This window comes from Heterodontus francisci, chromosome 9, assembly GCF_036365525.1.
Source record: "Heterodontus francisci isolate sHetFra1 chromosome 9, sHetFra1.hap1, whole genome shotgun sequence".
Classification (NCBI taxonomy): Eukaryota; Metazoa; Chordata; class Chondrichthyes; order Heterodontiformes; family Heterodontidae; genus Heterodontus; species Heterodontus francisci.
The window spans coordinates 11,837,330-11,860,043 of record NC_090379.1 but is presented as its reverse complement, the minus strand read 5'-3'; the positions used below and the strand labels follow the sequence as shown (position 1 = coordinate 11,860,043).

Below are 22,714 nucleotides of genomic sequence, written 5' to 3'. Positions count from 1 at the left end.
GAAAAAAGAAACTTGCATTGCTATAGCGCCTTTCATATCCTCAGGACACTCTAAAGCACTTTACAGCCAATGAAATACAACACTGACTGCACTTCAGAAAGTAAGGGTTACCTGTGGTACTGCTGGTTCCCTACTCTGACAGCGTGAACACACTCATGACATTTATTTAAACATTTGCATTCGGCTCCCGATTCTGATTCTGACTGAGATGCAGAAAATGATGTGAGCACAATCTCCAGAAAAAAGGAAGAGATCACCACAGGGCACTTGCATCAGCTGTGGCTCAGTTGGTCGCACTCTCGCCTCCAAGTCACAAGGTTCCATAGTCAAGCTCCAATCCAGGAGCTGAACATTTACCTGGACCAACACTTCAGTGCAGCAGTGAGGGAGTGCTCCATTGTAGCAGATTCCAGCTGTCAGATGTTCTCTGTAGTGCCCTGGCTAACATTCAGCCCCCGAATTGTGCCAGGTGCAGTGTGCTGTGGCTGTGGTGACTTGAGCTGTGTCTGGTGTATGCTGTCAGCATCCAGAATTGCACCTTTCCTTTTTATTGTCACCGTATATTTATTCCACCCCGACCTATCTGTTCACCCCAGGTTTTAAACCCAGATTACCCACTACAGATAATAAAAGCAAAATACTGCAGACGCTGGATATCTGAAATAAAAACAAGAAACGCTGGAAATACTCAGCAGGTCTGGCAGCATCTGTGGAGAGAGAAGCAGAGTTAACGTTTCAGGTCAGGTTTTAAGCAAGTAAAGTGGGGGTGGGGCAAGAGATAACCAAAGAGAAGGTGTTGCTGGATAAGGTCACAGACAATAAATGACCAGAAGGTCATGGAGCAAAGGCAAAAAGTATGTTAACATAGTATGGGTTTAAAACCTGGGGTGAACAGATAGGTCAGGGTGGAATAAATATACGGTGACAATAAAAAGGAAAGGTGCAATTCTGGATGCTGAGAGCATACACCACACACAGCTCAAGTCACCACAGCCACGGCACACTGCACCTGGCACAATTCGGGGGCTGAATGTTAGCCAGGTGCAGAGAGGGTGTTAATTGACAGAAAAATGAACAGCCTGGCCCCAAGCACAAACATGAAAAAAGTGGGTGGGCACTGTCGAAACAAACTAAACTAAAATAAACAAATAAAAAATAAAATATAAAAATAAAAGGGGGGGGGGCGCGTCATGCTCTGAAATTATTGAACTCAATGTTCAGTCCGGCAGGCTGTATTGTGCCTAACCGGTAAATGAGATGCCAGTTTATATACTGGGGTGGGGTGGGGTGAGGTGGGGAGGGGACACTAACTGTGGACTCGGCGTTACAGTTGTTACTCAGTTACCGGACACTCGCAGGTGAAAACACAGCAACAAACTGGAATTGGATAATTATCCCTCAGACCCCGGGCACCGGCCGCCACTGAGCTACATCCATCACTTGAGCCGGGCTCCTCCCGCTACCGACAGGACAGACCGCAGATCCTTACCGTTACCGATGAGTTTTGCCGACAGCTGCTTGACAAGCTCCGGGATCCTCTCCCACAGACACTCGTTCCGGCAGCGCTCAATCTCGATCTCCAACCGGGTTCCCGACTTCTTAGCAGCCATTTCAGCCGCGGCTTCACCGACAACTGCAGCGCCTGCTCCTCCCCCAGCGGCTTCACCGACAACTGCAGCGCCTGCTCCTCCCCCAGCGGCTTCACCGGGAACTGCAGCGCCTGCTCCTCCCCCAGCGGCTTCACCGGGAACTGCAGCGCCGGCTCCTCCCCCAGCGGCTTCACCGGGAACTGCAGCGCCGGCTCCTCCCCCAGCGGCTTCACCGGGAACTGCAGCGCCTGCTCCTCCCCCAGCGGCTTCACCGGGAACTGCAGCGCCTGCTCCTCCCCCAGCGGCTTCACCGACAACTGCAGCGCCTGCTCCTCCCCCAGCGGCTTCACCGGGAACTGCAGCGCCTGCTCCTCCCCCAGCGGCTTCACCGGGAACTGCAGCGCCTGCTCCTCCCCCAGCGGCTGTTCCTCCCCCAGCGGCTTCACCGGGTACTGCAGCGTCTGCTCCTCCCCCAGCGGCTTCACCGGGAACTGCAGCGCCTGCTCCACCCCCAGCGGCTTCACCGGGAACTGCAGCGCCTGCTCCTCCCCCAGCGGCTTCACCGGGAACTGCAGCGCCTGCTCCTCACCCAGCGGCTTCACCGGGAACTGCTGCGCCTGCTCCTCCCCCAGCGGCGGCACCGGGAACTGCAGCGCCTGCTCCTCACCCAGCGGCTTCACCGGGAACTGCAGCGCCTGCTCCTCCCCCAGCGGCGGCACCGGGAGCTGCAGCGCCTGCTCCTCCCCCAGCGGCTTCACCGACAACTGCAGCGCCTGCTCCTCACCCAGCGGCTTCACCGGGAACTGCAGCGCCTGCTCCTCCCCCAGCGGCGGCACCGGGAACTGCAGCGCCTGCTCCTCACCCAGCGGCTTCACCAGGAACTGCAGCGCCTGCTCCTCCCCCAGCGGCGGCACCGGGAGCTGCAGCGCCTGCTCCTCCCCCAGCGGCTGTTCCTCCCCCAGCGGCTTAACCGGGTACTGCAGCGTCTGCTCCTCCCCCAGCGGCTCCACCGGAAATTGCAGCGCCTGCTCCTCACCCAGCTTCACCGTGAACTGCAGCCCCTGCTCCTTCCCCAGCGGCTTCACCGGAAATTGCAGCGTCTGCTCCTCCCCCAGCGGCTTCACTGGGAACTGCAGCGCCTGCTCCTTCCCCAGCGGCTTCACCGGGAACTGCAGCGCCTGCTCCTCCCCCAGCGGCTTCACCGGGAACTGCAGCGCCTGCTCCTCCCCCAGCGGCTTCACCGGGAACTGCAGCTCCTGCTCCTCCCCCAGCGGCTGTTCCTCCCCCAGCGGCTTCACCGGGTACTGCAGCGTCTGCTCCTCCCCCAGCGGCTTCGCCGGGAACTGCAGCGCCTGCTCCTCCCCCAGCGGTTTCACCGGGTACTGCAGCGTCTGCTCCTCCCCCAGCGGCTTCACCGGAAACTGCAGCGCCTGCTCCTCCCTCAGCCACTTCACCGGGAACTGCAGCAGCCGGCTCCTCCCCTAGCAGCTTCACCGTGAACTGCAGCCCCTGCTCCTTCCCCAGCGGCTTCACCGGAAATTGCAGCGTCTGCTCCTCCCCCAGCGGTTTCACCGGAAATTGCAGCGCCTGCTCCTCCCCCAGCGGCTTCACCGGAAATTGCAGCGCCGGCTCCTCCCCCAGCCACTTCACCGGGAACTGCAGCAGCCGGCTCCTCCCCCAGCGGCTTCACTGGGAACTGCAGCGCCTGCTCCTTCCCCAGCGGCTTCACCGGGAACTGCAGCGCCTGCTCCTCCCCCAGCGGCTTCACCGGGAACTGCAGCGCCTGCTCCTCCCCCAGCGGCTTCACCGGGAACTGCAGCTCCTGCTCCTCCCCCAGCGGCTGTTCCTCCCCCAGCGGCTTCACCGGGTACTGCAGCGTCTGCTCCTCCCCCAGCGGCTTCACCGGGAACTGCAGCGCCTGCTCCTCCCCCAGCGGCTTCACCGGGAACTGCAGCGCCTGCTCCTCCCCCAGCGGCTTCACCGGGAACTGCAGCGCCTGCTCCTCCCCCAGCGGCTTCACCGGGAACTGCAGCGCCTGCTCCTCACCCAGCGGCTTCACCGGGAACAGCAGCGCCTGCTCCTCCCCCAGCGGCTGTTCCTCCCCCAGCGGCTTCACCGGGTACTGCAGCGTCTGCTCCTCCCCCAGCGGCTTCACCGGAAATTGAATCGCCTGCTCCTCCCCCAGCCGTTTCACCGGGAACTGCAGCGTCTGCTCCTCCCCCAGCGGCTTCACCAGAAATTGCAGCGCCTGCTCCTCCCCCAGCCACTTCACCGGGAACTGCAGCGCCTGCTCCTTCCCCAGCGGCTTCACCGGGAACTGCAGCTCCTGCTCCTTCCCCAGCGGCTTCACCGGGAACTGCAGCGCCTGCTCCTTCCCCAGCGGCTTCACCGGGAACTGCAGCTCCTGCTCCCCCCCCCCCCAGCGTCTTCACCGGGAACTGCAGCAGCCGGCTGCTTCCCCCAGCGGCTTCACCGGGAACTGCAGCGCCTGCTCCTACCCCAGCGGCGGCTCCGGGAACTGCAGCGCCTGCTCCTCCCCCAGCGGCGGCTTCGGGAACTGCAGCGCCTGCTCCTCCCCCAGCGGCTTCACCAGGAACTGCGCCTGCTCCTCCCCCAGCGGCGGCTCGGGGAACTGCAGCGCCTGCTCCTCCCCTCAGCGGCAGGTACAAGAACTGCAGCAACAAAAACAAGAAATGCTGGATTCACTCAGCAGGTCTGGCAGCATCTGTGGAAAGAGAAGCAGAGTTAACGTTTCGGGTCAGTGACCCTTCTTCGGAACTGACAAATATTAGAAAAGTCACAGATTCACGGGAACTGCAGCGCCTGCTCCTACCTCAGCGGCGGCTTCGGGAACTGCAGCGCCTGCTCCTCCCCCCCAGCGGCAGCTTCGGGAACTGCAGCGCCTGCTCCTACCTCAGCGGCGGCTTCGGGAACTGCAGCGCCTGCTCCTCCCCCGGCGGCAGGTACAGGAACTGCAGCGCATTTTTCTCCCCCCAGCGGCAGGTACAGGATCTGCAACACTAAGTGGTGTAGAGAACCACATAAGCAGTCCCACATTCCTCTCCTGGTAGATACAGGGAAACCTACCCTCGGCAGCCATGCTCACTGCCTACCTCCCAGCAACCTGGGAACAGCCTAAGCCTGTATCAGATAATCTAAACTCATGACAAATATAGCAAACCACATTATAACTGGGGGCGGCGCAGTGGTTAGCACCACAACCTCACAGCTCCAGTGACCCAGGTTCCATTCTGGGTGCTGCCTGTGTGGAGTTTGCAAGTTCTCCCTGTCTGCGTGGGTTTCCTCCAGGTGCTCCGGTTTTCTCCCACATGCCAAAGACTTGCTGGTTGATAGGTTAATTGGCCATTATAAATTGCCCCTAGTATAGGTAGGTGGTAGGGAAATAACGGGACAGGTGGGGATGTGGTAGGAATATGGAATTAGTGTAGGATTAGTATAAATGGGTGGTTGATGGTCAGCACAGACTCGGTGGGCCGAAGGGCCTGTTTCAGTGCTGTATAGCTAAACTATAACAAAGTAATTGCTGGACAGAACAAGTCTACGTACCAGCAATTCCAGTTTTGATGAAAGCTCACAGACCTGAAACATTAACTCTGCTTCTCTCTCCACAGATGCTGCCAGACCAGCACTTTCTGTTTTTATTTCAGATTTCTCTCATCCGCAGTATTTTGCTGTTATTATATAAGACTAAGGTCCATCTAGTTTGCCTTTTATAATCCTGGTAATTGTATGATACAATGATAATGGAGCTGTTGACTAATTATAGGAACCAAACTCCATCAATTAATCTACAACAGAACCAGACGTGATGCGAGGACAATCTCAGTGGTGGAGGGGTGGAAACCATAACAAGGCACCTTTAATGTAGTAAAACGTCCCAAGAGAGTTATCAAATAAATTTGGACACTGAATTAAAAGGAGATATTAGGACAGGTGATCAAACGTTTGGTCAAAGAGGTAGGTTTTAAAGAGCATCTTAAAGGATTAGTGGGAAGCAGGGAGGTTTAGGGAGGGAATCCCAGAGCTTAGGGTCTTAGTGATGGTGGAGCGATTAAAATCGGCGACCTTCTTATTCTTTCTAGAGTTGTGGCCATCACTGACAAGGCCAGCATTTGTTGTCCATCTCTAATTGCCTTTCATAATTGAGTGGCTTTCCAGGCCATGTTACGACCAGGTGAGAAAGATGTCTAGGGTTCCCTCTCAGCCTTCACCTGGTCTTACCGTAACAGGGCTTAATTTTAAACACACCATGTTTTTAGCTCCCCCTTGGTGAATCCTTGTTCACCGCTTTCCAATGATAAGGCAAAGAAACCAGCACAAACAGGTTTTCTTAGGTTTAAAGAAGAAAAGTTGAAATTTATTCAACTTAAACTCTAATTCAGTTAACACCTAAGGATACACGACGCTCCCACGCTAGCATGCACAAGCGACACACATGTAGATAGAGACAGAACAGAGCAGAAGAAATAAAGTGGAAAGGTTTGAGACAATATCTGAAGCATTTTTGTTCTTCAAGTTCACTGTAGAGTCCTTGATTGTAGGTAGATCTTGCTTTTTGTTGGGGTCCAATCTTCTTCTTGAACCTTGTTCGCTGTAGGAGACTTTTCTCTCTTGGGGTTCATGTGTCTTCAGTGGATTCAGAGGCTTGTGAGAGAGAGAGAGATGGGAGCAGACAGGAGAGATCTTCTCAGTCCAGGAGCAAGCAGTCTTTCTGAGTTCAAACTATTTGTACAATCAGAAAACCCCAGATTGCCAAGCAGGTTAGTCATGTGACCAACTGGTCTGACCACATCTTGGATTGTATTACCTTAGCAGTCTCTGGAATGCTCCTCTTACACACAATACTTGGTGATCAAGGTCCACTGTGGGTTGAATGTGTCAGGGAATGGTCCTTTGTCCTTTTGTCACAATCTGTTAATATGCAAATGTATTTTCCAGCCACGGCTGATCTGTTTAACAAGTCCTTTCTTCACTCCAGTAACAGTTTAAAATCAATGTTCATGACAAAATTAATGTGCTTCATTCTTAGCATGACACCTCCACACCCAGTGGAATGAAATGCGATTTGAGAAAAGGCGCATTTCATTAAAAGGGTCAAGAGAAAATATAAGATACAGAAAAAACCATGCATTTCTGTCAATCATTCACAAATCCCAATAAACGTGTGGCTCTTTTTTGGGGAAGTTTCTCTTCTGTTTTCCCATTTCCATGGCTGCCTAGGGTGTTTGTTCCCACTCAGAAAATTCTTTTCCCCCTGGACAGTCAGTAGGTCTATCCTGAATTTTGCTTCAGTGCTTTGCTGAGTCATGCAAAGGTTTTTGACTTTAGGAGGATGGCTGGTTTTCTTTTTTTCTGACTGCGGGGGTAGATTCTTTGCTAATCTCTCGTTTGTCCTCTGGGACACTCCTGCCTGCAGACTCTACTGCACTCCCCTGTGGTACAGCAACTAGGTGAGGCATCACCCTCATGGTATCTGTGCCCCATAGAGGTCTTTCTTTGTCTCTAAAGGTTCCTATACATTCTGTTAGCAACTCTGGTGGGGTGCTTCTAGTGGCTGCATTTACATAGGAGGATGTGGGGTCTAACTTTTCACATTTTTCGTGGTTGGTTGACCAGACTGTAGGGGTTTTCATTCAGGATTCTTCCCAGACTTCCTTTAACCTGCCCTCTTGGTCACTTTTTCCCCTTACCTGTGAGACCTTTTGCCAGCCTTGTGCCTGCCTGTCCCTTTTTGTTCTCTGTGGGAATCCCTTACAGTTCACCAGCCCTCCGTTGGAGGGTCCTCCTAACACCGGTATAGGACTTAGGGGTGCAGGTTTCACTATAGGTTGGGGTTTCCCCTCAACCTGGCACATGTTGCAACTCCTGCACTATTTCACCACATCTTTGTAGAGTTTTAGCCAGTCAAACTGCTGTCTTATGTGGGCTTTGGTCTTTCGTATACCAGCTTGTACAGCCACTGTGGTCTCGTGGGCCCTTCTTAATATTTCTCTCCGGTATCTCTGTGGCACCACTAACTATCCATTTAATTTATTCCCTGGGTCTCCTAACATTCCAAAGAAAGTTTCAAACAGACAGACCTGCCTGCAGCCAAAGACTTGCAGGTTGATAGGTAAATTGGCCATTGTAAATTGCCCCTAGTGTAGGTAGGTGGTAGGAGAATGGTGGGGATGTGGTAGGGAATATGGGATTAATGTAGGATTACTATAAATGGGTGGTTGTTGGTCGGCACAGACTTGGTGGGCCGAAGGGCCTGTTTCAGTGCTGTATCTCTAAACTAAACTAAACAGGTGAACCACTGTCCACTCCTTGCTCTCAGGTCTCTGAGGGGAACTCCATTTCTCTTCAGTAGTCATGAAAGGCACTATAGAAATGCAAGTTCTTGCTTTTATCCCTCTATTGCCTTCTCCCTCATGTATACATCAAGCCTTCCGTTAAATGCAGCAACCAGACGATGCGGCTGTGATATTCTCACCACTCTTGTATGCAATGTCTGAGTAGGAGCTGTCATGTTCAATCTTTTCATTCTGATTTCGGGAACTTGGGAGGGTGGAATGTTTAGGCCCGATGGGGGAAGAGGATGGAGGCAGGCGAGTCTGTAAAACCACACTGGGTCTTTATCCCAGAGGTGGGACAAGGAGGCGGCAAGACTATCTGCCCGCAAGCAGCAGGGAGCCAACTGACCCTGTTAAAGGCCTATTATCAGAGGCTAACTGGAATTTTTCAGTTGGTCTGCAGTTTCGTAGAGGCATCGGGGGAATAGTGTAGCTGCCTTGAGGTAGCATCCCACTGGCAGACTGGGGTCCAGCACTCCAGACAGGCTTTGAGGCCCTCCCAACCTACCTGGATTCAGCTGCAGCCACAGGCCGCCCTGTAGAGGGGATTCTTCCCCACACCCCTCCCACTGCCACCAACCCCCACCACAATGATAACCCGGCTGCTGAGCCTATTTTCTAATTTAAAAAGTTAAAAACATTTGAGAGAGGGCGCTTCCATCTTGGGGCACCCTCTATTAGCCCTTCAGCAGAGAGCCTGCCCAATGGTCATTACTTGGACAATTCTGGGAAAATCACAGGCGGTCACTGTCTTCCCCCCACACCACAGGGTCGTGACCCCCATTCGAGCATGATGACATGGTTCTGAAGCCTGCGGGGAAAATCCCTTGGGATCTGTGAGCTGGTTCCTGGATTTAAGTCTGGCTTTTTGCAGTCTGTGAGCAGACTGGTAGATCCAGGAAAATGGAAGTCCTGGGCAAGACAAATAAATACAAGTCCGGAATTAACTGGTTAATTAGTGTCATTTTCGATTTAGAGAGAGAGGCTTTCCCTCATTGGTTATCCGGAATCCAGTAAATGTGTAAATCACGTTGATCTTGCTATATATTTTTATGTGATATTAAACAAGACTTCTCAACTGATTATCGAAATTATAAATGATTATTTTCTTCCCCGGGAGGAAACACGTAGAAAATCGTGTTTTATCTCAGTGAAAATATCATTAGAGGAGCGTTAATTATCCGATCACAGTGTGTGGTCCCAGATCAAACAGCAACGCAGGATGCTGTGAGATTTCAGTCACACAGCGACCAGAATAAAGACTTTCATTTAAGAAAATAAGAAATAGGAGCAGGAGTAGGCCATTCGGCCCCTCAAGCCTGCCCTGCCATTCAATAAGATCCTAGCTGATCCGCCCCAGACCTCAACTCTTCTTTCGTTCCAGCTCCTCATAGCCATCAACTCCCCGATATTTCAGAAATCTATCTACCTCCTCTTTAAATACTTAATATATACTTGATACAAGATTTATACAGCAACCTATTTGAAGCATCTCATAAGTATTTCACATATAATCAAATACTTTGAAGTGCAGTGACTTTTGTTATGTACTGCCTACTTCATCCTCAAGATCCCAGAGAAATAACAACAGGTTTGCTGAGAACGTTGGTTCATAGAAACTTGAAATCAGAAGAAATTTTTTCAACCAATCGTACTTGCAGGAGCTATCCAATTCATCCCGCTTCTCGCCACTCTTTCTCCACGGCCCAGCAAATTTTTTTCTTTTCAAGTATTTATCCAATTCCATTTTGAAGGTTACTATCGAATCTACTTCCACGATCTTTTTAGGCAGTGCATTCCAGATCACATTAACTTGATGCATGAAAAAGAATTTTCTTCATCTCCCCTCCGGTTCTTTAACCAATTATCTCAAATACTGGTTACTGACCCTCCTACTAGTGGAAATAGCTTCTATTTATTTACCCTTATCAAAACTCTTTATGCTTTTGAACACCTCTGTTAAATTTCCCCTTAACCTTCTCTGCTGTAAGGAAAAAAAATCCCAGCTTTTCAAGTCTCTGCATAACTCCCTCATCTCTGGTAAATCACCTCGACACCCGCTCAAAGCTCTTGACATTTTTCTCTTAAGTGTGATGGTCAGAACTGGACACAATTCTCAAGCTGAGGACCAGGCAGTGATTTATGAACGTTTTGGTTGACATGGAAGTATTGGTCACTCTTTAACTAGGACTGAAGGATCTCTAACATCCACATGGACCTTTACAACTGGTAAAGGGGATCCTGGCTTAACATCTCATCACAAGAACGGCACCTGTGGGTCATCCTAGATTATATGTTCAAGGCCTGAATCAGGCTTGAATCCACAACCTTCCTCATTTAAAAGTTAAAGATCTCACCAACTTAGCCAAACTGACATTAAAAAAATAACTAAAAATACACAGCCAACCCATCAGTAACTAAAAATAACTAGAGGTAGAAATGTCAGTGTGCAAAACAAGTGCATAGGGTTTAAAGCAAATAAAGTGAAATTAAAATAAAGTCTTGTATCCATGGTCTCAGAACATCCGCAGGTGCTTTGCAGAAAATTAAGTTTTTATATTGCAGTAGGGTCAATGTTGTAATGTAGGAAACGTGACAGCCAATTTGGGCACAGCAAGCTCCCACACGCAGCAGCATCTATCTATAAAGTATCATTGAGGGACTGGGTGTTGGGAGTGAGGTTGTTCATGTCCTTTCAATTCTGGGGCACGGGGTCATATCCAGCTAGGATAAAAATAGGAATCGCTGGAAATACATAACAGGTCAGCCAGTGTCTGAAAGACAATGGCAGGCTGTGAGCGTGTACCCTTTATCAGAATTGAAAACTGAAAGGTAAGTTAATAAGGTGAAAAAAAAGGGGAAAAGGAGAGGGGTAGAGTATTAACAGAAACACCAATCACAAAGGGGGCCACGAATGGATTAAATAGCCTGCAAACTGCCCAAAAGAAAACTGGTGATTTAAAAGATCATCAATTGGCTAATACAGATCTATAGAAATCTATGGATAGGTGTTGGGGAGGGTGCAAACATACAGGAGAGTTCCATAGAAAGCATGTGAAAAACTCAAGAGAAAAATGCAGGTTACAGATACATGAAACTAAAAAGACAATTCCAACATGGTTGGATCTGGCAGTCATAAGAGAAAAAGAACGGGTGCACACAGGGAACACAGTCTCTTCCCCTCCTCCCCGCAGCACTGAGCTCCAACAAAGCATCTCCAGGCCAAATATAAACACGTCCCCTTGTCAACTTCCCCTCAGACCATTCCCATATTGCACGTACTCACTGCCGTGAAGAAAATGGAGTTACTAAAGTCAACGTGGAGCCTCCTTTGCAGGCTGTGAGTGGGGGATTAGTGAGCTCAAGCTGGATTCTAGCCAGCCCCTCTTTGATTTTAATTGGATCTTTCTCCAGTGCGCATCTGTATCTCTTGCTCCTTTGTGACGAGGCAGGCATCACAGACGGTGAGATAAGTGGCCTAGCAAACCACTCAGTCGTATCAAACCGTTGCGAAGGCGAAGAAAAGCAATGACCTACATCCCATAGACTGCAGCGGTTCAAGAAGGCAGCTCATCACCACCTTCTGAGGGGCAATTAGGGATGGGCAATAAATTCTTGGCTAGCCGGCGACGCCCGCATCCCCTGAATGAATAAAAATAAAGATTAAACTTCTGTGTACATTTTTGCACTCACTGATAAACCAGGTAGCAGTGACGGGATAGTCAGATTCCCCGTCAACTCCACTTTCTGCTTTCTCAACACAGCTGCAATGCATTGCACAAATTCTTGACTTTCACTTCAGCTTAAAAGATTTTGTGGTTTTAATTTATTGTGCACTTGACATAACCCTTCTTGTGGCTTCCTCCCCATCCCACTCCAACCGTCAAAATCTAAGCTGTCCAATTATTTTGTGGCTTTAATTTATTCCAAAGCATGCATTGGGCTGAATTTTACCGCTCCTCCCCCCACCTCACCCGACGTCAGGGGTTGTGGCAGAGGGGCCCGGAAAATGGCTCCAGGAAAGGCCCGCTATGGGTCTCGATGCCGGGGAGGCCCCGCCCCATATTGCCAGCGGCGGCAAGGCTTCGTGGCTTCCCCCCCCCACCCCACCCCACCCCCGCCGTGTGGCAACGGAACCGCCATTTAAATATGTTAATAAAGTTAAATGAAGGAATTCATAAATTATCTGGTCCCTCCGGCCTTCCCGCTCCAGTATTATGGTCGGTGGCCGGCACTCTCGCGCCGTTGGATCTGCGACCAGTGGTGTAAGGCGGAACACTGGTGGGGAGGGCGGAGCAGCTAAGTTCCTCAGTGCGGGTGGGGGCTAGCGGGGTCAAACTATTTTAATTGGTTTGGGAGGTGGTGGGAAGGGGTAAAGTCTGTGGCCTTTGGGGTGGGGGGGAAAGTCAGGTGCACAAGCTAAGTATTTTGGGACTGGAGGGGGCAAAGAATGAAGTGTTTGGTCATTGGAGGGGTGGGAGACAGGCTTGAAACTTTTATTAAGTTTGTTTCAGTAAAGTGCAAGTCTTTATCCCTTTAAAAATATAAATTAAATGTCAGGGCTGGAAGTCCTTTAAAAATGTCGCCGGTGCCTGCATAGTGGTGCTGGACACTGTTGCCAGGGTCAGAGTGCCCACCCCCTTTGTATCATCGGGAGGCAGTCTGCCCTGGCCATGTAAATAAGCCGCCGTGTTTAATATCGTGGCAGTTCCGCGGAGTAAATCCCACGCGTGCGCCCTGCCATCTTTGAATCACGCCACTGAGACCGGCAGCGAGCTGGTAAAATTCAGCCTAATGTATATGTAAAGAAATATTAAATTTCCTGCAGATATAACTAACTGGTTTTCTCTGTGGAGTCAAACTAGTGGACATAAACATGATAGCCGCTAATAAACCCAATAGGGAATTTAGGTGAAACTTCTTTATCCAAACAGTGATTGGAATGTGGAACTCGCTACCACATGGAGTAGTTAAGGTGAATTGCATAGATGCATTTATGGGGAAGCAAAATAAATGGAATAGATAGAGTGAGATGAAGTAGAGCAGGAAATGGCTTGTGTCCAGCCTAAACACCAGCATAGACCAGTCTGTGCTATATATTCTCTGTTCCAGCTTTGTGCATTTATTCTACGTGCACCTTTGAGTAGTTGACACCATTCCAGAGTGAATCAATTATAAATGGTCTGGTTTGGAAAACGTTGAAGTATAGGATTTGCTATAATTGGAGCCATAATGAGGATTATGTTACCTGTAGAATTCTAGCAAGATATTAATCACAGGATGTTGCAGCAAACCCTTTGAGTTGCACATCACAACAGCGAACTGTGTAATAAAAACAGAAAGTGCTTGAAATACTCAGCAGGTCTGGGAGGGAGGGGAAGGGGTGAGGGGAGAGGTGCGGGAAATGGGCTGGACACGGTTGAGGGCCCTGTCAACCACAGTGGGGGGAATTCTTGGTTGAGGAAAAAGGAAGACATTTCAGAAGTGCTGTCGTGGAAGGTTGCATCATCAGAGCAGATGCATCAGAGACGGAGAAACTGGGAGAATGGAAAGGAGTCCTTACAGGAGGCAGGGTGTGAAGAAGTGTAGTCAAGGTAGCTGTGGGAGTTGGTGGGCTTATAATGAATATTAGTGGACAGCCTATCCCCAGAGATGGAGACAGAGATGTCGAGGAAGGGAAGAAAAGTCTTGGAGTTGGATCATGTATATGTGAGAGTGAACTGTGTAATCTGTGAGCAGGAATTCGCTGCTGTTATGGTTAAACAGGGTGGCATAAGATACTTCACAAGCCACTTTCACCCAGGGAACGATAGGGTCAGAATGAGATGTCTATGCTCCTTTTACAGCAATTATCATCATGCTCCTCTTTGCACCAAGGGTACAGGGTCCGTTGTGCAGCTCCACAGTGATCATGAGACTGTGAGGTGGAGGCAAGACAGCAAGAGGGACAAAAACAAATTTAAATGACATTCCTTCTCATTTTATATCCTTCTTTCCCATTTCCTCCAACTAAATATTGGGAAGACCGAAGCCATTATCTTCGGTCCCTGGTGCAAACCCATTCCCTAGCCATTGACTCCCTCCCTCTCCCTGGCAACTGTCTGAGGTTGAACCAGACTGTTCGCAACCTTGGTGTTCTATTGAACCTGAGGTGAGATATAAACGACGTATCTGCTCCATCACTGCCTATTTCCACCTCCGTAACATCGCCCGTCTCCGATCCTGCCTCAGCTCATCTGCTACTGAAACCCTCATCCATGCCTTTGTTACTTCCAGACTTGATTATTCCAATGCTCTCCTGGCCAGCCTCCCATTTTCCATCCTCCATAAACTTTTAGTTTAGTTTAGAGATACAGCACTGAAACAGGCCCTTTGGCCCACCGAGTCTGTGCCGACCATCAACCACCCATTTATACTAATCCTACACTAATCCCATATTCCTACCACATCCCCACCTGTCCCTATATTTCCCTACCACCTACCTATACTAGGGGCAATTTATAATGGCCAATTTACCTACCAACCTGCAAGTCTTTGGCATGTGGGAGGAAACCGGAGCACCCGGAGGAAACCCACGCAGACACAGGGAGAACTTGCAAACTCCACACAGGCAGTACCCGGAATTGAACCCGGGTCACTGGAGCTGTGAGGCTGCGGTGCTAACCACTGCGCCACTGTGCCGCCCTTGAACTCATCCAGAACTTTACTGCCCACATCCTAACTCACACCAAGATCAATTCACCTATCACACCAATCTACATAGTCACACAGTCTGGCGATACCACCATTTTGAAATTTTTATCCTCGTTTTCATATTTCTCCATGGCTCACCCCTCCCTATCTCTGTAATCTCCTCCAGCCCCACAACCCTCCGAAATATCTGAGCTCCTTCATTTCTGGTCTCTTGCACGTGCCCGATTTTAATCAATCTATCATTGGTGGCTGTGCCTTCAGCTGTCTTGGCCCTAAGCCCTAGGATCCCCTCCCTAAACCTTTCTACCTCACTCTCCTTTAAGACACTCCTTAAAACCTACCTCTGAGCAAGCTCTTAGTCATCTGTCCTAATATCTAATAATCATGTGGCTAATAATCTTGGGGATGATTTAGTATGTTAAAGGCATTATATAAATGTAGGTTGTTATTGCTGTCATTGACTCTGGGGTTTAATTTCACAGGTACCCTCTGGTAATGCATCTACATTCCAATTTTAGACAAGAGGGGTGTCACAGCCAAGCTCCAAGGGTAGTTGGATAGCAATCATTTGCGAGTTGTAGTTTTCCACTCCTTTTCACTGCACACCCCATCCCTCCCCCACCCCACTAAAGCTTAGGGCACCACCGACTACAATCGCAGCTGAGATCAACTGATTCAGCAGAGTCTAGCAGTGAAACCTGGTCCTTTTTGATGTATACAGTTGAGTTCCACACTTGGTAAAATGTTCTCACTGATCAACTAAATTAAACAGTTGTTGAAATGCCAAGGTTTGCAGGAGATTATAATCACTGCTAATTGGATGCCCTGCAATATCAGTAGCACCTCAACTAATCTAATTAAGGTCCAAATTAATAATCAAGATGTTTCATCTCATCAATAGAATGGTTTACTAAGGATGAATACTGAATTTTTAAAATCTAATTCAATCACAGGATGTGAATGTCATTGGCGAGGCCAGCATTTATTGCCCATTCCCAATTGCCCTTGTAGTGGTTTTGATATAACTGACTGGCTTGCTAGGCCTTTTCAGAGGGCAGTTAGGAGTCAACCACATTGCTGTGGGTCTGGATTCTGGTCAGACAGGGTAAGGACAGCAGATTTTGTTCCCTAAAAGGCATCAGTGAACCAAATAGGTTTTAATAACAATCCAGTTTCATGGTTCCCATTACTGAGACTAGCTTTTTATTATCTGAATTTAAATTCCCCAGCTGCCATGGTGGAACTCGAACTTATGCCTCCAGATCATTAGTCCCAGCCTCAGGGTTAACAAGCCAGTAATGTAACTATTATGCTACCATACCCATCATGGGCCACCAGAAATATACACGATCATTGATGATGTCCTTTGCTTATGGGGCATTGAATATGTTTGAATAATTCCATTTAAGTAGATTAACAGTTACCTACCTTTTCTTTATTCATTGGATTAGGTCGGTCATCAGACAGGAAGGCAGGGAATCTAGGGACAATGTGCTTTTAAGGACTTTGAGATAGTTCTAAGTTACTTTCAGCTCCTCTAATTTTCTCTCCTCCTCTCTTAAACACACTGATCCTTTCTGGGGAATGCAACCATGAGTAATAGCAGTTCTCGAATTCTAATTTGTGCATCCCCGCTTTTCATTGCTCGTCATTGGAGGACGTACATTCAGCTGCCTAGACCCTAATTAATGTTGGTATTCAGAGGGATTTGGGGGTCCTTGTACACAGCTCACTAAGTTAACATGCAGGTACAACAAGCAATTAGGAAGGTAAATGATATGTTGGCATTTACTGCAAAGGGATTGGAGTATAAGAGTAAGAAAATCTTGCAGCAATTATATCGGGTGTTGGTGAGATCACACCTGGAGTACTGTGTACAATTTTGGTTTCCTTACCTAAGGAAGGATATACTTGACTTAGTGGGGGTGCAATAAAGGTTCACTAGATTTATTCCTGGGATGAGAGGGTTGTCCTATGAAGAGGGGGTAAAATGGGCCTATAGTCTCTGGGGTTTAGAAGGAGAGGTTATCCCATTGAAACATAAAAGATTCTGAGAGGGCTTGACAGGATAGATGAGGAAAAACTGTTTTCCCTGGTTAGAGAGTCCAGAATTAGGGGGTCACAGTCTCAGGATAAGGAATCAGCCATTTAGGACTATGATGAGGAGAAATATCTTCACTCAGTGTTGTGAATCTTTGGAATTCGTTACCCCAGAGAGCTGTGGATGCTCAGTCATTGAGATCTATAGATTTTTTTTAGCACCAAGGGAATCAAGGGTAGGAAAGTGGAGTTGGTGTAGAAGCTCAGCCATGATCTTATTGAATAGCAGAGGAGGCTGGAGATGCTGTATGGTCTACTCCTGCTGCTATTTCTTATGTTAAGCTCTGGAATTCCTTCCCTAAACCTCTCCGTCTTGCTATATCTCTTTCCTCCTTTTTAATACACTCCTTAAAACCTACCTCTTTTCCCAAGCTTTTGGCCACTTGTCCTACTATCTCCTTATGTGACTCTATCAAATTCTACTTGGTAATACTCCTGTGAGGCACCTCGAGGTGTTTTACTATGTAAATTAATTACTACGCACATAAATGCAAATTGTTGCTGCTGTTCCAGTGGCCACTCTTCATGACTGAGCCTAGACAACAAGTGTTGGCAGGAACGGTCCCATCAGATTGGAAGTTGGCAAATGTTACACTGGTTTTCAAGAAAGACCAGAGAGAGAACACAGTGAACAACAGGGCAGTTAGCCTAACATCAGTCATTGGGAAAATGCTGGAATCTATTATTAAGGAAGTCTTAACAATGCCCTTAGGAAAGCACAGTATGATTAGAACAAGTCAACATGGTTTTACTAAAGGGAAATCCAGTTTCACAAATTTATTAGAGTTTTTTGAGGATGTAACTAGTAGGGTAGATAAAGGGGAACCAGTAGATGTAGTATACCTGGATTTCCAAAAGGCATTCGATATGGTGCCACACAAAAGGTTAATTGGCAAGATAAGGGCTCATGGAGTTGGGGGTAATATATTAGCATGGATAGATGATCGGTTAACAAACAGGAAATGTGTGGGCATAAACAGGGCATTTTAAGGTTGGCAGGCAGTGAATAGTGGAGTTCCACAAGGATCAGTGCTGGGGCCTCAGCTATTTACACTCTATGTTAATGACTTGGATGAAGAGACAGAGAGTAATGTATCTAAGTTTGCTGATAATACAAAGATAGATGGAAAGGTAAGCTGTGGGGAGGATGTAGAGAGGCTGCAAAGAGATATAGACAAGTTAAGTGAGTGGGCAACAAAATAGCAGATGGAGTATAATGTAGAGAAGTGTGAAGTTGTTCACTTTGGTCATAAAAATAGAAAAGCAGAATATTTTTTAAATGTGTGCAACTTGTAAGTGTCCATGTTCAAAGAGACTTGGGTGCGCTTGTACAAGGAACGCAGAATGTTAATATGCAGGTACAAGAAGCAATTAGTAAGGCAAATAGCATGTTGGCCTTTATTGCAAGGGATTAGAATACAGGAATAAGGAAGTATTGCTACAATTGTACAGGGTTTTGGTGAGACCATTTCTGGAGTAGTGTGCAGTTTTGGTCTCCACATTTAAGAAAGGATATACTAGCATTGGAGGCAGTGCAGCGAAGCTTCACTAGATTGGTCCCTGGGCTGAGGGGGTTGTCCTATGATGAAAGTCTAAGTAAATTGGACCTATATTCTCTGGAGTTTAGAAGAATGAGAGGTGATCTCATTGAAACATATAAGATTCTAAAGGGGCTGGATAAGGTAGACACCGAGAGATTATTTCTGCTGGTCGGGTAATCTAAAACACGGGGGCACAGTCTCAGGATAACGGGCCGATCATTTAGGACTGAGAGTAAGAGAAATTACTTCACTCAAAGGGTTGTGAACCTTCAGAATTCTTTACCCCAGAGGGTTGTGGATGCTCCATCGTTGAATACAATTAAAGCTGATTTTTGGTCTCTCAGGGAATCAAGGGATATGGCGAGTGGGTGGGAAAGTGGAGTTGAATCCTAATATCAGCCATGATCATTTTGGATGGCGGAGCAGGCTCGATGGGCCATATTGTCTACTGCTGCTCCTATTTCTTGTGTTCTTGTGCTGCACTGGAAAAGGATCAGAGATCTCAATTACTTACAATCTATATCAATGACTTGGATGAAGGGACAGAATGTATGGTTGCTAAATTTGCTGATGACACAAAGATAGGTAGGAAAGTAAGTTGTGAAGAGGACATAAGGAGTCTGCACAGGGATTTAGATAGGTTAAGTGAGTGGACAAAAATTTGGCAAATGCAGTATAATGTGGGAACATGTGAAGTTTCCACTTTGACAAGATGAACAGTGAAGTAGCATATTATTTAAATTGAAACTGCAGAACTCTGAGGTAAAGAGGGATCTGGGTGTTCTGGTACATAAATCACAAAAGGTTGGTATGCAGATACAGCAAGTGATTAGGAAGGCAAATGGTAGGTTGTCTTTTATTGCGAGGGGAATGGAATAGGAAACAACAGAAAGTGCTGTAAATACTCAGCAGGTCTGGCAGCATCTGTGAAGAGAGAAGCAGAGTTAACGTTTCAGATGTGACCTTTCATCAGAATGGAATAGGGATGTTTTGCTACAGTTGTATAGGGTGTTGGTGAGACCACATCTGGCATATTATGTACAGTTTTAGTCTCCTTATTTGAGAAAGGATGTAAATGCGTTAGAGGCAGTTCAGAGAAAAATCACTCGACTGATACCTGGGATGTTGGGGGGTCGGGTTACCTTATGAGGACATTTTGGACATGTTGGGTCTGTATCCATTGGAGGCTAGAGGAATGAGAGGTGATCTTATTGAAATTCATGAGATCCCGAGGTACAGCATGGCTACCTGACCAGGACCGAAAACATGTGTTGGGTTCGGGTCCAGTCGAGTCGCTCTTCTGCATCTGGCATTCGGGTTTGGGTCAGTTCGGGTCAGACACAGTGACAGCTAGGACATCAAGGCAGGAAACGTGCATCCGGACTCCGCACTAGCCTGCAGTGAGCGATTCCATCCAAGGTAGAGCACAACCTCTTTGATATAATCAACTTCATTCCAGTGGTCGGGTCGGGTCAGCGGCAGGAAAAAAAAATCAAAGGACTCGGGCCGGGTCAGTTTTTAATTGCAGACCAGAGCAGGCCTTTATCCTGAGGGGATTTGTCAGGATGGATGCTGAAAGGATGTTTCCCCTTGTGGGAGAGACTAAAACTAGGGGACACAGTTTAAAAATAAGGGGTTGTCCATTTAAGACGGAGATGAGGAGAAACTTTCCTCAGAGGGTTGAGAGTTTTTGGAACTCACTTCCCCAGAGAGCGGTGGAGGTCGGGTCATTGAATATTTTTCAGGCAGAGGTAGACAAATTCTTGACTAAGAAGTCAAAGGGTGGTGGGGGTGGGGTGGTTGAGGGGCAGTGGCGGTGGTAGGCAGGAAAATGGAGTTGAGGCCACAATCAGATCAGCCATGATCTTATTAAATGGCGGAGCAGGCACAAAGGGGCCGAATGGCCTACTCCTGCTACTAATTCGTACGTTCGTAGGCGACCCTGATCCCATCATCACAAGTCAAACTGTGGCTCAGTTAGTAGCACTCACACCTGAGTCCAACTCCAGACCAGGAGAGCAGGGGAGTTCCCCCCAATTTTCTGGCCAATATTTATCCTTTTTTCTTATTTATTCATGGGATGTGGGTGTTGCTGGAGGGCTAGCATTTATTGCCCTTCCCTAAATGCTCATGAGAAGGTGGTGGTGAGCTGCTTTCTTGAACTGCTGCAGTCCATGTGGGATAGGAATACCCACAGTGCTGTTAGGAAGGGAGTGCCAGGATTTTGACCCAGCGACAGTGAAGGAACGGCGATATTGTTCCAAGTCAGGATGGTGTATGACTTGGAGGGGAACTTGCAGGTGGTGGTGTTCCCATGCAACAGCTGCTATTGTCCTTCTAGGTAGTAGAGGTCGCAGGTTTGGAAGGTGCTAAGGAGCCTTGGTGCATGGCTGCAATGCATCGTGTCATACAGTCGTACAGCATAGAAACAGGCCCTTCGACCCACCGCGTCCATGCTGACCATAATGCCTATCTACACTAATCCCACCTGCCTGCATTAATTCCATATCCCTCTATGCCTTGCTCATTCAAGTACCTGTCCAGATGCCTCTTAAATGTCACTACTGTTCCTGCCTCCACCACCTCCTCAGGCAGCTCATTCCAGATGCCCACTATTCTTTGTGTGAAAAATTTACCCCTTTGATCCCCTTTAAACCTCCTCCCTCTCACCTTAAATCTATGCCCTCTAGTTTTACTCACCCCTACCATGGGAAACAGGCTCTGGCTATCTACCCTATCTATGCCTCTCATAATTTTATATACCTCTACCATGTCCCCGCTCACCCTCCTTCGCTCCAGAGAAAACAGACCCAGCCTATCCAATCTCTCTTTATAACTCAAACTCTCCAAACCAAGCAACATCCTTGTGAATCTTTTCTGCACCCTCTCTAGCTTAATCACATCTTTCCTGTAGTGCGGCGACCTGAACTGCACACAGTACTCCAAATGCGGCATAACCAACGTTACGTACAACTGTAACATGACGTCCCAACTCTTGTACTCAATGCCTCGGCCATGAAGGCACGCATGCCATATGCCTTCTTCACCACCCTGTCTACCTGTGTTGCCACTTTCAGGGAACTATGTACTTGCACCCCAAGGTCTCTCTGCTCAGTAACACTCCCCAGGGCCCTGCCATTCACTGTATATGTTCTGCCCTGGTTTAACTTCCCAAAATGCATCACTTCACGCTTGCCTGCGTTAAATTCCATTTGCCACTCCCTTGCCCACTTTCCCAGTTGATCTATATCCTGTTGTAACCTTAGACAACCTTCTTCACTGCACTATACCACCAATTTTGGTGTCATCTGCAAACTCACTAATCATGCCCCCTACATTCACATCCAAGTCATTAATGTATATGACAAACAACAGAGGGCCCAGCACCGATCCCTGCGGCACACCACTGGTCACCGGCCTCCAATCTGAAAAACAACCCTCTAAATGGTACACAGTGCTGCCACTGTGCATTGGTGGTGGAGGGAGTGAATGTTCGTGGATGGAGTGCCAATCAGGTGGGCTGCTTTGTCCTTGATGGTGTTGAGCTTCTCGAGTGTTGTTGGGGCTGCACCCATCCAGGCAAGTGGAGAGTATTCCATCACACTCCTGACTTGTGCCTTGTAGATGGTGGACAGGCTTTGGGGAGTCAGGTGGTGAGTTATTTGCCACAGGATTCCTAGCCTCTGACCTGTTCTTGTGGCCATCGTACTTATATGGCTATTCCAGTTCAGTTTCTGATCAATGGTAATGCCCAGGATGTTGATAGTGGGGGATTCAGCCATGGTAATGCCATTGAATGTCAAGGGGAGATGGTTAGATTCTCTCTTGTTGGAGATGGTCATTGCCTGGCACTTGTGTGGTGCCAGTGTTACTTGTCACTTATCAGCCCAAGCCTGGATATTGTCCAGATCTTGCTGCATTTCTACACGGACTGCTTCACTATCTAAGGAGTCACGAATGGTGCTGAACATTATGCAATCGTCAGCAAACATCCCCACTTCTGACCTTATGATTGAAGGAAGGTCATTGATGAAGCAGCTGAAGATGGTTGGGCCGAGGACACTATCCTGAGGAACTCCTGCAGTGATGTCCTGGAGCTGAGATGATTAACCTCCAACAATCACAAACATCTTCCTTTGCGTTAGGTATGACTCCAACCAGCAGAGAGTTTTCCCCAATTCCCATTGACTTCAGTTTTGCTAGGGCTCCTTAACGCCATAGTCGGTCAAATGCTGCCTTGATGTCAAGAGCAGTCAGTCTAACCTCACCTCTTGAGTTAAGTTCTTTTGTCCATGTTTGAACCAAGGCTGTAATGAGGTCATGAGCTGAGTGGTCCTGGCAGAACCCAAGCTGAGCAGTAGTCAGAGGTTATTGCTAAGCAAGTGTCACTTGAAAGGACTGTTGACGACACTTTCCATCACTTTACTGATGACTG

General features: G+C 48.2%; 1 protein-coding gene across 2 annotated transcripts in view; it reads right to left on the bottom strand.

Moving 5' to 3' along the window:
• Positions 1 to 1,783, bottom strand: part of ttc7b (tetratricopeptide repeat domain 7B) — a 358,122-nt gene extending 356,339 nt beyond the window's left edge. For both annotated transcript variants that reach the window (XM_068038566.1, XM_068038567.1), the window contains exon 1: positions 1,490 to 1,783. In XM_068038566.1, coding sequence (XP_067894667.1) covers positions 1,490 to 1,610 — 121 coding nt within the window. In that variant the 5' untranslated portion in view covers positions 1,611 to 1,783. The remainder of the gene's footprint in view (positions 1 to 1,489) is intronic.
• Positions 1,784 to 22,714: the final 20,931 nt, after the last annotated feature.